The 16109-nt window shown below is 48.4% G+C and overlaps 2 protein-coding genes and 1 long non-coding RNA gene across 4 annotated transcripts; 1 reads left to right on the forward strand and 2 right to left on the reverse strand.

Moving 5' to 3' along the window:
• Positions 1-1141: 1141 nt before the first annotated feature.
• On the forward strand, positions 1142-8735 carry LOC142885818 (uncharacterized). The gene is made up of 2 exons (XR_012926336.1): positions 1142-2108; positions 5202-8735. It is a non-coding gene; the product is annotated as an uncharacterized LOC142885818 (long non-coding RNA).
• Positions 8736-8881: 146 nt separating this feature from the next.
• On the reverse strand, positions 8882-11366 carry LOC142885817 (adenosine receptor A3). The gene is made up of 3 exons (XM_076022548.1): positions 10136-11366; positions 9423-9886; positions 8882-9255 (listed from the first exon to the last, which is right to left on the reverse strand). Exons 1-3 carry the CDS (start codon positions 10471-10473, stop codon positions 9065-9067), a joined length of 993 nt encoding a protein of 330 aa, XP_075878663.1. The 5' UTR covers positions 10474-11366; the 3' UTR covers positions 8882-9064.
• Positions 11367-11423: 57 nt separating this feature from the next.
• Positions 11424-14570, reverse strand: LOC142885819 (uncharacterized). Of its 2 annotated transcripts, none has more exons than XM_076022550.1 (6): positions 14437-14570; positions 14222-14254; positions 13208-13415; positions 12985-13103; positions 12255-12402; positions 11424-12117 (listed from the first exon to the last, which is right to left on the reverse strand). In XM_076022550.1, exons 1-6 carry the CDS (start codon positions 14554-14556, stop codon positions 11810-11812), a joined length of 936 nt encoding a protein of 311 aa, XP_075878665.1. In that variant the 5' UTR covers positions 14557-14570; the 3' UTR covers positions 11424-11809. The 2 variants fall into 2 exon arrangements, with proteins under 2 accessions (XP_075878665.1, XP_075878664.1); XM_076022549.1 differs by having other exon boundaries at positions 13208-13439.
• Positions 14571-16109: the final 1539 nt, after the last annotated feature.

A 16109-nucleotide genomic window follows, 5' to 3' on the forward strand; every position in this document is an offset into this window, starting at 1 on the left:
TGTGTGTGTGTGTGTGTGTGTGTACAGTATGAATGTGTGCCTGTCCATTGTCCTATCCTTGAGAAAAGACTTGTGGAGCCGAAGCAGAGAAGCTGGACTTCTGAGGTCTGTTTTGTGTCCGTGCCGAGTGGTGTAACAAAGTGGGAGAGCGGCTCCCACAACTCTGCGTGTGCATTTCTGATTTTTACGGACTTGATAACTGGCTTAGCAGAGGAGCGGTGGCGGCGGCGGCGGCGGCGACCTGGATTTAACTCTTTCACCACGATCCTTTTTCCTTTTTTATTTTTGAACCCCCTCCCCTGCCTTGCGAGCTTCCTTCTTCCTTTTTTGTAGTGAGAAGAGTAGAAGAGGGTTTTTTTTTTTTTTCGAAAAGTATCTCTCCGCGATTCTTTTTCAAAGTGACATCATCAGCGACGCGAGCACCGATTGGGTGGTGCGGCTCGGGATTCCCGCTCAGGCGCCGGCGATTGGCCCGGCCGGGCGGGCGGGCGGGCGGGCTGCAGAGAGAAGGTCAGCCGTTTTTTTGGTTTTTTTTCTTTGTGTTTTTTTTTTAAATTTTTACCCAAAGCATGGATTTAAGAGTTTCCTATTTTTTCCCCTGCGATGGAGGTGGCGCCCAGGGGCGGCGGATGAACCAGATCTGGGTCGGCCTTCGTCCGTTCCGCTGACGCGACACCCCGGAGGGAATGAAAGTGAACGGGGGTCGGGGGGGCAGACGGGGGTGGGTGGGGGGGGATAGGGGAAGGGGGCGGGGGTGACACACTCTCGAAATACCCATCCCTCCTCGCTCATTGATTCATTTGGCTAACTCCCCTCAAACTCCTCCCACCCAGGAGGGCAGAAAAAAACGATTCCCCCGACGGAGGGACGAGACGAGGAGATGGAAGGACAAATGGAGATGCGATGAAAAGGAAGGCAAGAAAGGGGGAGGGAGGGGGGGGCGAAAGGAAGTGACTGTCCTGGGACACCCCCCCCCCCATCCGCCTTTTTCTTTTGGCAATGTCGGGTTGGGGGGGGGTGGGGGGGTGGGGGGGGGAGACGTGGCAACACACTGCCGTCACTTCCCAGTTTGATCGGACGGCGAGACGGGGCAGCGTGCCCGGAGGACGAGCGTGTGAGTACGCCGCAAGGTGAGGTGTGTGTGTGTGTGTTTGGGACGTGAAGATTAAAACGGCGGCCCTGTGTGTGTCTGTGTGTGTGTGTCTGTGTGTGTGTGCGTCTGTGTGTGCTTGCTCTCGGCCGCCATGTCCCGCCGATCCGTGTTATCGCGGCTGCTCGCGACACTTTGAGTCTCTCTTCCGTTTTTTCCTCCTCCTCGTGTCTTTCGGTGTCTCACTCTTCTTCCCTTCACCCCCCCCCCCCCCCCCCCCCCAACCCGCCCCGCCGGCCTCAGCCTCTGTCACCCCTCCACCCCGGTCTCTCGCCACAGCATGTCCCTCCCTTCCTCTTTCTGTGTCTTTACCCCCCCCCTCCTCCTTTTCTCCCCTTCCCTCCTCTTGGCAGCGGTGCCAAAGTGGGCTGGCGGACCGAGGCAAACGCACGCACACACACACACACACACACACACACACACACACACACACACACACACACACGCACACAAACACGCAGAGCAGAGGGCAAATCCAAAGGCTGGCAAATTGATCATGTGTGTTCTTTTCAATCCCGACGCTTCCTGATGTTTTTTGCGAACCCGTGTCCATTTCTCCCCCGCCGCCCTTAAACTGCGAGCGGCGGCGAGCTTATGGCGAGCTTCCATCGGGACTTTTTCTGCTAGGACTTTGTCCGTTTTTTTGTTTTATTCCTCTTCTTGCCCCCACCCGTTGTCCACAGTTTGTTTAATACTTTTGGCTCGCTGGTGTCGTTCCCGTGTTTTGCGCGTGTGCGCGTGCGCGTCCCGACAGGGCCGCGCTGAGCAGACGTCCTTCTGTCACCCCGTGCACGGACAAGCGCACTCACGCCAGTAGGAGGGGATTGTGGGAAGGGGGTGTAGCTCTGGGAGGGTGTGCTCGCTCGGCTCCTCTCTTTTCCCTTCTTCCCGCCATCACGGCCCTCTTCTGCTCCACTCCTCCGGCAGCAGCCCCGCCGCTCAACCTTACAGCCTTCAGGTATTTCTCTCTCCCCCCCCACCCCCACCACCCCCCCTTTTTTTTTCCTCCCTCCAATCTTGTGACATGTCTTCCCGCCTGCATCGATGTGCCGTTGTGCCCTGTGATCTTTGTCCTCCGCCGATCTCTGCTGCTGCTGCTGCTGCTGCTGCTGCTGCTGCTTGGTTGCGGCCTTCCCCTCCTGTCTCGCGAATGTGCCGATCGTCGTCGGTCGGTCGGCTGCCACGCTTGCACTCCTCCTGCCGCCATTTTGGTTCATTGGACATAAGAGTCGAAACTTTTTCTGTGTGTTTGTTATGTTTTTCGCGTGAAAGCGGGCAAAGGCCACTCGGCGACGTCTCGCTTTCGCGTGCGTGTAGCTCGGGTCCTTCGCTTTGCTCATGCTCGTTGCTCCGAGGGCCGAGGCTGCGGCTCTGTGTGTCGAACAGGTGTCTGGTGGTTGACTAGCAGAGGAAGGCCAGGCCCTCTCGGTTCCTCCTCCAGCTCACGGAGGCAGAAGCAGCGTTGCAGCGCTCAGAGCCAACGCAGCGGCCGACCGGTGTTGAAATAATCACAGCCGAGGATGAGCGAGACCCTCGTCGTTTGTTGTCGTTGTTTTTTGTTTGTCCCCCCCCACCCCCCCTCCCCCGCCACTAAATCCAGTCGAGCCACCATGCTAGCTAATACGAGGGGTGAGCATTCGCTCCGCGCCTCACCCCCTTCTTCCTGTGGTTACACTTTTTCTGGTGAAACGAAGCTGCGCCGTGGTCCTGTGACAGGAACTGACTTTGAGTGGTTGTTTTTTCTTTTTTTTTTTTTTTTTTTAATCTTCCATGAGATCGAGAGACATGACTTTGTGAGTTTTTAGACTGGCAGGCGACACTGTGCACCGATGGCCGTTGTGCGGAAGAGAAAAAAATAAAAAACCCGCAGCTAAACTTCAATTTTCTCTGAACTTTTTTTTGAATCTTTCGATTAGAAAATGCTTTTACGAACTCCTTGTATTTTTGAGAACGGCGGTTAGAGAGCGACAGCGTTCTCAGTACGAACTTGACGTCTCAGACCAAAAAACAGTTGCATTATTAAACAAAGGTAGAAAAAAAAACCCCACAACACGTCCGAATTAGATGCTTTTTTTTTTTTTTTTGTAGCATTCAATTTGCATTCAAGGGGCATTTCATTATTATTGGATAACAGATTTAAAAAAAAGAATGTGTTGCAATTGTGGTTTAAAACAAAAAAAACAAAAAAAAAACAACGCAACTGCAGATCATTTGTACAATATCGAAGTAGCGGTTGTTTAAGATGGCGCCTCCGTGCCACGTGTTAGAATATGGTCAAATCCTTACAGGATACCAGCGGTATGCCACTTTTAATCGAATTTGGGTATTCATTTTAAAAGAATGCTCGTCTCCGGCGGCAAAAAAACTAAAGGACGGGGAGTGTTCTTTTCATCAACATCACTGCGAGAAGGGGGCGAGAGGAAAAAAAGAAGAAGCGGCAGAAAAACAGGGGAACAAGGGTTAGAGAGACAGACAGAAAGAGGGGCAGAGAGAGAGAGAGAGAGAGAGAGAGGTAGGAGTGGGAGAGCCTCTCTCTCTCCCCGCCCCTTGCTTATCCTCATATGAACTTATCGTGTTGCCTCATAATGCTTGTGAGTCAGCCCCAGCTTCCTGCATTCGGCCTCTATCGCCGCTGATTGGTTGATATCTTGGCTGACCGGCCGCATTTTGCAGAGAGTCAACAGGAAGTCTCTCTCCTCTCGAGCAGGAAACTGCAGCTGTTTTCGTTGTGACACATGCCACCTTTTTTTGCACACAGTGCCGAGCGGGCACACTCGCCCTGTGCGTGTGTGCGTGTGTGTGTGTGTGTGTGTGTGTGACATACGCACCTGTGCGCCGTGCACGTGGCCCTGCTCCATGCGCACCTCCCTGGGCTGAATGTGGGCGTCAAGCAACATGCCAGCCAGGCAGGGCATCGCAGCTAGCAGACACATTTGAAACCATGGCAACCACACATCTCATCAGCGCATTAGCAAAGGTATAGACCTGGAGAGGTGGGGGGGTTGGGGGGGGGGTGGGGAATAGAGGACGGCAACCTTCAGCTCATATTTTCTTCCTGGCAGACCAACCCTAACCCTAACCCTAACCCTGATTGACAAATAGTTTTGTTTGCTTATCTGTCTGCAGCATTGACAGGCAGTGGATGTGAGAAATTTGAGTTTTTATTTGATTCTATTTCAAATAAACCGGGTTTACCATTCTGCCTTTTATTTCCTGGGGTGACAATCCTTCAACTGCAACTCCACGTGCGCAGGGCGCAGTTGATAGCAGTGATCGTTGGCACAATGGCTCCCTTGATACTCACCGTCCTATCTGGGTCATACGAGCCTTTTTTTTTATTTTTTTTATTTTTTTAATCAAACACGCAGCACCACCTCGCGTTCACAAAGTTCACATGTGCGCCGGCGCCTCCCTCTGTCCCGCGGAAACCGAAGCGGTGGTGGAAAAAAAAAGAAAAAAGTTTGATCCAATGACATTTTTTTTTTTTTTAGTTTCTTAATAAAAAAAAAAGAAAAAAAAAAGAATGGTGAACACAGAATTAGCTTCTCCAAGCGCCTCACACGGTGCCACACAAGCAGCCGTGCTGCGTTCGGGGTCCTCCGGCCAGACGCGTTGAAAAGGCCGCTTGATTCCCCTTTGACGTGCGCGTATACAAACGCGAGCCTTGACTGCTTTGCTTTGCTTTTTCACCCCGCTGTGGGCACGGTGCCGATACCCTAACCCTAACCCGGAAGACCCCCGAGTTGTTTGTCACCTGTTTTCATCGTGGGAACCATGCGTCTCTTAAAGTAGCAGGCAGGTGCAAACACAGGTAGAAAAGATAAGGAGCATCAGCCCAGATGCCTGGACATCTATCTTTTTATTTTATTTTTTTTTTAATTATTATTATTTTTTTTAATGATGGGGGTATTCGTCACGCTGCCATTTATTGTGCGGCATACTTCTTGTGCCAGCCTCACCAGCCCCCCCTCACCTCCTTCTCCCTTCTTCTCCTCCTCGCCCATCACCACCACCTCCTTCTCCCCTCATTGAAATTCTGCCTGGCGCACAGACACTGCCCATTCTTGGCACAGAGCTGAGAGAAGGGCGGTGGGTGGGTCGGGGATGGTACGCAAGAACCTGGGCCATCGTCTGGTGCCCCGTCCGTTGTGTCTGCCAAGCATTCAACCCGTGTTGTGGGACCGAGGGACAAGGAAGCCCAAGAGGTATTTCCATGACTCTCCTACCTGAAACAAGGGGTGGTGGGGGGGGGGGATCCCTGCTCCGATTCAGTGGACATTTGTTGGAAACGGGCGCGTTTTTCAGTGTGTGTGTGTGTGTGTGTGTGTGTGTGTGTGGCGGCGTGCTTGGGGATTTTGCTGATTAATTCTTGTGTTTATGCCATTTGTGTCAGATGAAGAATAAACACGACAATTCCTTTCACAGTCACGGGGGGGGGGGGGGAGAACTGAGGCTTATCGTTCCCCATTCATCAGAACCATCATGTAGGTCTGGATTTCTCACTGGGGATACCAAAGTGTTTGTTTTTCAGTTATTATTATTAGAGGGTAAATTTAAAAAAAATATATATATACGAGTGGAAACCAACATCGTAGATACGTAACTGACGGTCATTTTGACTTTAACTGTTTGTACTTCACACGTAAGCAGGAGAAAGTTTGTTGCTATTTCTTTGGCCTTTTGTAGGGATTTTTTTCCTCATAATTCCACTCTCTTTGGAGCAAAAATATTAACGCCACAGATTTATGATAGATTTATTCTCGAGAATGTTTGAAAATTTGCCCCGAGCTTAGAATCTTAACAAGATTCACAATGTGATAAATCACATCACACTTTGAAAGCCTGACAAGACGAACATGAGCCTGGAAGCAGTGAGTTTTGAAACATTTTTTTTTTCTTTTTACAATTAAAACAGTCAGCGGCACCCGGTGCTGCAACCTCACAAGGTTTTTTTTTTTTTTTTCTTAATAGCTAAAACAGAATTGTGCAATTAGAAATAATGTGACTACTAATGTGACCAATAATGTGACTTCACTTGCTGAAGCATCTCAACAGGCAGAGGAGCTAAATGTGCATTTAAAAAAAAAAAAAAAAACAACTCTGAATAGTGTTTGAGGCATTCTAATTGAACCTATTGACATAGTAAAATAAAATAAAAAACCAAAACAAACAATACATGCCCCAAAGTGCCCAGTCCCAGTCGGTCATTGACTGACCAACTCTGGTCTCCGGGTTGTAAAAAAAACAACAGGTAGCCTCAGGGAACAAGATGCCAATTTCTGCCACCAAGCCAGGAGGAAAGGCAAAAAAACAAACAAACAAACAAACAAACAAAAAAACCCACCATCTCGGAAGCACCCACTGTTCAAATGTTTTGCTCTTTATTCACGGCGGCGCTCAGATGTCCTGCTAGATCTTCATCAGTGTAACCCATTTCCCCCGGTGGCCCTGTGTTACATCATGGCCGAGCGGCCGAGTGGCTTCTCTTGTCCTCCAGTCGGGGTACATTTCCCCGCGACTAGACACACAGATCTGTCACTGGCAGGGTGGCAGAGACGGGCATCGTGCCAGCCCCACCCCCCCCACCCCTACGCTCACCCCCCCCGCCTGTCTGGTCTTCCGTAATCGGGCTAGCAGTGCGTGCTGCATGCTAACTCGAAATCGACGTGGACTCACGTCTCGGTCGCATGCTAATTTATGCCGCTGGTGTCCCTCCTCGGCCTCCCCTGTCCGGCCCTCCCTGAGCCCGAGGTCGGGCACTCAGTCTGGCATTCATTAACCCTTCAGTCCCTCACCAGCCTCAGCGAGGAGGAGACTTTTCTTTTTTTTTTCTTAGTCGGCGAGATCAACGTTTTAGTAAAGCAAAAACACCTGTTTGCTGCTCTAGAATGCCCAACTGTACGGAAGTACGTCGGAAGCTCTGTAAAACTCCCGGCTGTCCAATAAGTTTTGATAGACGCTCCCTTCCGAAACCAAATTATTTTTTTTTTTCTATGAGTGCTGCCTCGTGCCCGTGTTGCTTCTTTTCTTTTTTCTTATTCCAGTGGCATTGGCACGAGGCTCACAATCATTCCTAAACAATCAGCGGCTCCGTCATTACCCTAATGGAGTCCCTTTTCTGGGAGGAGGAGAAGAAATCCTCGCAGGTCGATCTTTGGCGTTTTTTGCAAGCCGACCTAAAATGGCCGATGCGCAAACGCCATTTTGTGCTTCCCTGTTGTGTTTCGGGGTGCAGAATCCCAGCCTCGTGTTCAATCAGAGGCAGCTGGCGGAAGCCATGTTTGCAGACATCTGTGTGTGTACCAGCGTCTAAGAAGCGGCAGCCAGTCTACACAGGGATTGCCCGCTGGAACGGGCTCAGTTTTTTGGCAAAAACGGAAACGAATTCCTGGCACGGAGGCGAGCGGCTCTTTCCCCTCCTCTCCTTCTTCTTGCGATCACATGCCAGGAAGCCAGTGAGTTGTTTGTTGGGCTCTTTAGACATTTGTGCGCACACTTTTCAATTGCCGCCCGCCACTCGTTATTTGCCTTTGATTCCTTTCAAAGTAGATGACTGGTTGAGATTTTTTTTTTTTTAAAAAACGTTGTTGTTTTTTTTTTTAAACTGAAAAATACACCTTCGCAGTTCAAAATGTGCCCGCAAGACCTCGTAGGGGATTTCCTTTGTAAGGACGTTCTAAATGTTTTTTTTTTTTTTTCTTCGTGTGTTTTTTTTTTCCAACTCTTAACTCGTAACTATTATTATGCACCAATGTCAAGAGAACACAGGTAAAACGGTAAACTGCTTTGTGCTGCACCTGAATTTTTGCGAGTCAAAATTGCAACGGAATTGCACGGTTGAAAATGAATTGTAACGCATGTTGTATGTTGTACTGTAAACACATCGACAGTAAACGATGACAACCTTCTGTTCAGTGGCTTCTTTCTTTGCCGTTGCAGGAGCGCTACCGCCCCGGACGTGTTGAGCCGAGGCCGTGTGGATGCTGTCCTTGGGGCTGAGGTAGTAGATTGAATAGTTGTAGGGTTGTGTGACCTCTTTCTGAGTTAACTATACAATCTACTGTCTTTCCCAAGGAGACAGCTGAGTCAGCCGATTGTTCTCTCGAGACGGGCAATCACGCGGCCTAATCAAAACAAATGCTCGAAAGCAATCGCGGACATCATGCACTGTGACAAGCTTTTTTTGTCTGTCTGTTTTTGTTTGCTTGCTTGTTTTTGTTCCCCCTCTGTGAACTTTACGTGCTGCAAAGCAAGTTGAGGAAGGCCCGCACGTTTCACTTTGCGAGCATGCAACAAGTTCCTAAGACACGGGCTCTGTCAGGGTGAGGTAGTAGGTTGTATAGTTTGGTGGCTGGGATTGCACCCTGCTCAGGTGATAACTATACAGTCTATTGCCTTCCCTGAGGAGGTCACTCATCGCCCAACAACGTCCAGCGCCACATCCGAGAAGTGTCGCCTCTATTCTGTGACGAGGAGAACAAGAAGACTCAGCTATGATGCGCCGCGATATGATGTATTTATTGACGTTGCAGATTTTTTTGTTGTCGTATGCATTTTGAAAGTTAATAAAGTCACTCTTGCCTCAGATCAGTGTCCAACAGTCTATTGTAATTGACGTGTCACTGCCAACAACTGCATTTCTCAAAGTGTGAAGTAATTCGTGTGTGGGGCAGCCGTTGAGTTTGTTAGACCACAGCACCCTCTAGTGGGCACACGTGAGTTTTTATTTTCTGAGAAGAGCTGAGGAAAAGTTTTTAATCCCCTCCGATCTCGTCAAGAAGATACGAGTCACTGCCGACACTACTAGCAGACAAATTATTATTATTTTTTTTTTTACATACGGTACATATAATCCTCTGATACATTACATCTATTAAAAAAAATAAAATAAAAATAAAAAAATACCTCTGTTGTTCATTGTGAGCCAAAAGTCTCGGTCTGATTGGTTCGGCTCTCTGTTCTTGGTCTCTGCACTTGGCCGTCCACATTCCGCGCGTGCACCAAGCACCGCCTCCACATTTGGCCGCAGGCTTGTTTAATCTTCGGGATGCGGTAAGCGTAGACCAGCGGGTTGATTGCTGAATTGGCATGAGAGAGAAGGATACCTGAAAGAGCGGATTTACACCATGAGATTCTCCGGTGCCTGAAGGCTGGCAGGTACTGTGTAGTTCCTGTGCGCCAGGGTGAAACAGATGAAGCTTATACAACCACTCAGACACAAAAAGGGCAAAGCCAAAAAAAACCAACAAACTACGAAGCCTCGCTCGCCTACCTGTGTACACTGCCCCCTGGGGGACGGCGTCGGGACCAGCAAACAGCAACAGACAGTTCATCAAGTGCAAAGGGATCCAACAGCCGGTAAACAATATGAGCACCAGAGATAGGGAGCAGGCCAGCCTCCTCTCCCTGAGCAGGGAGGCCTGAGCCTGGGGGCAGCTGTCCCGCAGGCGGCCCTGCAAGCTCCAGAAGACCCGCGCGTAGAGGAGCGTTATGACCAGCAGGGGCGTCATGACGCACCCCAGGAAGTTGAAGTACACCATGAAGGGGAGGGAGACGACCGAGAGGAAGGTGCAGGGCCGAGAGCCAAGAGCCGAGGGCGAGGCGCCGGTGGAATTCAATGGTTCCAAAGGGAAGTTGTTCCAGCCGAGGAGAGGGCTGAAGCCCAGCAGAGAGGAGACAATCCAGCAAAGGGACACAGCTGTCCATGAGTGCCTCTGTGTGGCCACGGCTCTGTACCTGGAGGCCGGAGGGTGCACACAACAATAATAATAATGATAATAATAATAATAATAATAATGATAATAATAATACATTTTATTTATGGAGCACATCACATGAAATAAATGGTCTCAAAGTGCTTTTTAGTGGAGAAGAGCAAAAGGCATCAGATATTGTACTGTCGAAAATTATACTAGTAATAGTCCAGTGACGATACCCTCAAACTGGGGAGTGCGAATAAAAAAACAAACAAAAAAAAACCCTCACCTGAGTGGAATGTGCAGCCGTAAGTATCTGTCCACGGCAATCGCCAGCAGGGACAGCACGGAGGCCTCGGTCAGCACCAGCACGATGCAGCTCAAAAACAGGCAGAGGTGAGGGCTCACGCTCACCCATCCGTCCAGCAGCACCGCCAGGGGCACAGCGGCCACGCCGACCAGGAAGTCGGCCACCGCCAAGGACACCAGGAAGCAGAAGGTTGGCTCCCGCAGGGAGTCCCATGCACCGACGCACACAGCGCTCAGCACCAGTGCGTTGCCAAGGCAGCAGGCGACGGCGACCAGCACCTCCACGGCCGTGTAGGCCACCCAGCCCCAGGTGGCCATCGCTGGGGGAGGGGTGGGTTTTTCGAAAAAGGCCTCCCGATAAGGTCAAAGTAATGTAGCGGCAGGTTTTGGTGCTTCCCTCCCGCCAGATCTTGGCTCCGAAATGGGGAGAGAAGCATTTTTTTTACAGAGTTTTTGTCCAAGAGGTCCGTGGAGATGACATCTGTGTTTCATCAGCCAGTGAAAATGCTTCCCTTCTTTTGATGCAATGTGCGGTCGGGCAGTGGAGAGCAGGATGTCCGAGGCCGAGGCCGTGGTGAATTCTCTGACATGTCCTTCAGTCTGCCTGAAGCGATTCAGGAAGTGAAATGGTGTGAAACTAAATATGATTAATGAATGAGATCATTTTGATCGTAATTGTATTACCTGTGCCTTCCTCTAAAGGATGACGTAAGCAAGATGCAGTACTGTGAGTACAAGTACTTTGGCTTTACGACGCTTTGAGTGAATAATTATTTATTTTTGCGCGAGATCAACATGAACTCATTTTGCGGGGGGGTTTCACCCTTTTGTGTACGACTCCATTTTTTGATGAAAACAGCATCGCTATTGTTTAGCAACTTCACACACTCTGTGTGTGTGTGTGTGTGTGTGTGTGTGTGTGTGTGTGTGTGTGTGTGTGTGTGTGGGTACACTGATGTTACGGGTATAATTTATAATTTTAATGGCAGTTTTTTTTTTTGCGTGCCCTAACTTTGCATATTATTTTACAGATGTCTGTGTGTGTGTGTGTGTGTGTGTGTGTGTGTGTGTGTGAGAGAGAGTGTGTGCGTGTGCATGTGCGTGTATGTTTGCTTTGGTTTATAAGTACATCTGTGTTTGCTTTGCTGATATGCACTGTGCAGTACTGGCTTTGTACACACAGGGTGACATGTTGATTGTTCTTCCTTATTTGTGAAAGACATTCAGATTTATTCAATTTACCCCCCCCCCCCTCCCACCCCCCCAAAAGACCCAAAAAACAAACAATAATTACATAAGATTATTTGTTTAAATCTACATCTAAAACAAAAATTGTGTGTTTTTCAGAATATCTGCACTACCGTCATCAAACAATCCTCCACACTTTCAAGATGATAAAAGTTCTACTTATAAAGTAGATATAACCTGATAACCTCTTAGATTTACATACTTTTTTTTTTTTTTTTTTTTTTTAAAGCCAGATCTTTGAAATCTGCGTTTTCTCCTGTTTCTCATTCAGTGTTTTCTGGCTTTTCAAATACTCAGTATTCATTTTTAGCGTATAGTCAGAATCAACGGGACAGAACATAAATGCAGTGATTTCCAAGGTCATCCCATTCTTTGTATCCGCCCCTCCGCCCCCTCCACCATCACGCTACTGGGCCTTAGAGTCTCCTTGCAGGCCTCTCAGTGTCTTCTCATCAAATTTATAGGTGAGCTTCCGTTTGACTTTTTTAATCTCGCCAGTGCGGGAGTAGTTCCTGAGCGCTCGGGCCATCTTCTGGTAGGTCATGGTCTTGCGGTTTCCCTTGCGACGGCCCCATAGCTGGGCCAGGCGCTCTTTGTTCTGGGAGGAAAACTGAAAGGTGCCGTTCGACGACTGCACCCACCATATGCAGCTCCGCATCGCTGGCGTCTGGAGCATCTCGAAAAGGAACTGGAACAGCCGCTCCTTCCTCTTTCCTACAAAGAAGAAAGGGGATGTAAATGAGACAATGACGTATATTTTTTTGTTGTTGTATTGAGCATGGGGGGAAAAAACAAAAACAAAAACAGAAGTTTGGAGAAACAATTGCTGACGCTGACTCTGGTGTTTGTACCTGAAAGTGGGACAAGGGGTAGCGGGTCCCGGTCCTTCCTGTTACCTCTGTCGGAGGAGGGTGATGGGGAATCTTGGAACTGGGAGCTGCTCGATTGGGAGTCAGAGTCTATGTATGCAGGAGCCTCGTACGTATATGCAATGTGATCCTGAGGAGATTGAAAACCTTATCTTAAAATCCTTACGATGAACTGAAAAAAAACAAAAACTTAATGTAACCATGCAGTTTATTTATTCTTATATTATTTTATTTTTAAGTTCATCGATTTGCAAATGGCACAACCCCGATGGCTGCTGGTCTATGTACAAGACACATCACTGGTTTCCTTTGCGTGACGCTTTCTCCCAAAAATGAGTCTTGCTTTCGAAGCAACGCCCACATCAAGATGTTTTTAGGAAGGCAGAGGAAAAAGAATCTGGCTAGCGTGGCGTCCCCGTATCTTGGGAACTGCGGCAAAGAAAAAAAAATACATAGAAAAGAAGACAGCCAACATGGGACTGGACAGCATGTTCTCATGAGAGGGTGCCTGGCAGGCGACCAAAGTTATACAGTACAACTCCAGGCCCGCTGGTGGCGCTGTGTCATAGCAGGGACAGCCGTTCCCCCAGTTACAAGTGAGCGAATTGGAAAATTTACTTTTTGGAAATACAATATTAAGGCATAAGTAAAACAACAAGGTGTTGCTTTCAGGGTGCCTTGGAATGACAGGCTGAGGTGTGCCGGAACTCACCCACTGGTCCGGATGCTGACTGGGCCAGGCAGGAGGGACACCTTGGTCTTCATATTCCTCCCTCGGTGTGTGAGTGCCACAGTGCCACTCATACGGATGCTGCCCCGACCAGCTGTTCACTGTTGCCACACAGCAACAAGACCACGGTCAAGTTGGGTCATTACACAAGGTGTACAGAAGCAGCTACCACCACCCACCACCCACCACCCACCACCGGGCTAACCTGTGATCCTGGTGCCCTGGTAGGGATGCCCGTGCGCTTGCTGGCCCACTGTGTTGGGGGTTGTCGACGGCGAGTGCACGTGCTGGACGTCCAGCGAGTGCTCCTGCAGGTACTCTTCGATCACATCCAGGTCCACCTCGGCACAGGAGGAGGGAGCCGCTCCGCTCCAGGAGCCCCGATCTGCACTCAGCCGGGTCATGTGCGCCATCTGACTCACACGGAAGCAGGAAACCTGAAGTCAGGTGGACCAGTGTGAGTACGCGATGCTGCTGTATATGCGTCCGTTGGGAGCCGCAGCTCAGGTTAATCACGCTTGGGGTCATTTTTAGCTTTAGACTTTATTTTCGGTGACATACGCTCTAAAAAAAAGCGGAAACGATTTTGCACAAAACTGATCACATCAGAAATTAGAAAAAATAATATTTTATTGTCGGCTGCCCTGTGGGATCTGGGGATAAACCTAGAAAAGAAGTGACAGAAAATAATAGAATAACATTTAATTACACCGTATTTAAGGATTACAACCCTGTCTTTGGCGTCAGTTCACATTATACCACATCATCCATTACGTCCTTTTTTTTCAGAGATACTTTGGTGATGCAAAGGGCTTTTTGTTGCAGCAAAAAAAAAAAAAAAACACCCATAATGACGTCCACAGGCAGCCGTAGATGTATTAGCAACTAGAACAATAAGTGACCTGACAATGTAAATGTGTTGCGAGCCAGACGTGGTCACGCGTGTTTTTAGTTTGACTGGCAAATTTATGCAAGTGTTTGCTCCGCGGACAGCCGCAGGTAACATTGGTCTAACTGTGCCCAATGTGGCCGTGCTGCTTTTCCTACAACTTCTACCCACAGCCAATGTACATATTGGACATAGCAGAGTGGGTAAAAGACTCGCTGAGGCTATTGGTTGTTGTGACGGCGGAATTGTTTTCTGATTCTGGAGCAAATGTAAATACAATTTAAAAAAAAAAAAAAAATAACTGCAGAACGATAAAAGCAGTCAACTCACCATCTCCATTTCTGCGCTCTGAGCGTCCGCCGTCTGTGAGGGCAAAAAGTTTTTCTTTGTGAGAAAACAGCGTCAAAGTTCACATGTGCAACAACACAGAAGTGAAAGAAGAGAACAGGAACTGCATCATAACTTAGCAGGCTTCAGCGCACAGTGGCGTGACAGTAAAACAAGAAAGCGTAAAAAAAAAAAAAAAGAGGGGGTAAAAGTCTCACCCTGTGGGGTGTAGGTGAGCCCCTGTCTGCGGGTGTCGCTGCAGTAGAATCCTTAAAGGCACTGGATGGAACAGAGCCGAGCGTGTGAACGGCCACCTGCATGATGCTCCGCCTGGACATCACCTGTCTTTAAAGTCTGCGGACACTTTTGGCCAAACCCCCTTTTTTTTTTTTTTTTTTTTCTAAGGGGGTGGGGTTTAGTTTGAGATAGAGGTCTTTAGTGTCAGATTGTTTGTTTTCTGTTCAACAGCCGTCACAGGGGCTGTTTTGGCTTACAGATATCAAATCAAAGCGGCGGACCGAGCGCGTGCCATTTCCTTCCATTATCTTCGCATCTCCTCTCACAGAGCTCTGCTCACATTGTAACATCGTTACGTCACGTAGACTTCAGAAATGTAAAGATTGTTTCTCAAATGTCTGCAAAAGCCACCTTTTTCACGTGATCTTGCTTATAAAGTAAGCTTTTAAAAATCTAATTATGTTTATTGAAACCGTTATCCTGACGAGGAGACGCTTCAAATTAGCATGACGCTTGAGATAGAAAGCAAATCCACAGATTCCAAGTTTGCATTGAGCCAGCTCCCTCCTTTTTAATTAAAATGTTGCAATTACTTGAAGCATGTTTGACAGTTTCACTTTTACTATGATTTTTTTTTCCTGTTGCATGTTGGTTTTGGGTTGAAGTTACTTTGAGAAAGACGTTGTAAGCGTAGTTATTAACATGAAAGAAGACCTGATATCAGTTTTTGTAACAAACAAACAAACAAACAAACAAAAAAAACTCAGTTCTGCTTCTGCTTGTGAACAACAGGGGAGGGAAGAAAACTGCATCGGAGCAGGACAACACATTTTTGTTTTCCATTTTTCTCATCCAACGGTATTTGCTTTGAAATGTACCAATCTGATCCACGATACAATTTAACGTAGACATTAAGACGAATCACGGTGTTGTTCTGGTGCTGGTCATACCAGCAGGTCATCAATCAGTGTGACAGTAACAGTGACTCATGTCTAGAAATTGTAAAGGTTGAATCGAACCTCGCCATGGGGAAGCAGAGCAGCGTCGCACCACATCCCACATTTGAGCCACGCGAAATCGCTCACAGTTCACTTTTAATGTGTGCAGCATTGTTAAAAGGCAGCTGAGCGTGTTCCTTTTTTTTTTGCTGTTGCCGTTCATTTCTGGCGTGGATTCCAGCCGGCGGCTAAAAGAGCAGCGTGGCTTTACATTACTAAAGCAGGGGTTTCCGGAAAAACTTCTTCCAAGTGGAAGAAGGAAAGAGAACTTGGTTACCCAACACACGCACACACGCACAAAGTTGCCATTGAGCCCAATGTGCACGTTTTTTTTTCCGCCGCGTGGGAGAAAGCCAGTGAAAAAGCCGCAAGATAAGGCTGCGTGCGGTTAGGAATGGAACCTGCAACCTCCTTGCTGAGAGGCGACCGTGCCGACCACCACATCACTTTGTGCTGCCCGCAAAAGACTCTGAAGAGATCATACAAAAGAGGGTGAGCGGTCAGACATTGCTAGTTATCTTTATGGCCTGACGGCTGCTGTGTAATAAATCCAGTGGTTGTGTCGACAACCCAGTGTGATGATGGTGCACGGTGATGTGTGACACGATGTGTGTGTAATGAGTGGCGGGTATTCACGTCCCGGATTGTCATCTTAT

This window comes from Nelusetta ayraudi, unplaced genomic scaffold (genome assembly GCF_046127955.1).
Source record: "Nelusetta ayraudi isolate G7.1 ecotype Tasmania unplaced genomic scaffold, CSIRO-AGI_Nayr_v1 ptg000012l, whole genome shotgun sequence".
Classification (NCBI taxonomy): Eukaryota; Metazoa; Chordata; class Actinopteri; order Tetraodontiformes; family Monacanthidae; genus Nelusetta; species Nelusetta ayraudi.

Excerpts from the sequence above, each read along its gene's own strand:
- LOC142885817 (XM_076022548.1), bottom strand. The coding sequence starts at position 10,473 with ATGGCCACCTGGGGCTGGGTGGCCTACACGGCCGTGGAGGTGCTGGTC. Across the intron at positions 9,887-10,135 it reads CGGCTGCACATTCCACTCAG|GTACAGAGCCGTGGCCACAC; the intron begins GTGAGGGTTTTT and ends TCCGGCCTCCAG. Across the intron at positions 9,256-9,422 it reads CCAGGGGGCAGTGTACACAG|GTATCCTTCTCTCTCATGCC; the intron begins GTAGGCGAGCGA and ends CCGCTCTTTCAG.
- LOC142885819 (XM_076022549.1), bottom strand. The coding sequence starts at position 14,556 with ATGTCCAGGCGGAGCATCATGCAGGTGGCCGTTCACACGCTCGGCTCT. Across the intron at positions 14,255-14,436 it reads GCTCACCTACACCCCACAGG|ACGGCGGACGCTCAGAGCGC; the intron begins GTGAGACTTTTA and ends TTGCCCTCACAG. Across the intron at positions 13,104-13,207 it reads CCAGGGCACCAGGATCACAG|TGAACAGCTGGTCGGGGCAG; the intron begins GTTAGCCCGGTG and ends GTGTGGCAACAG.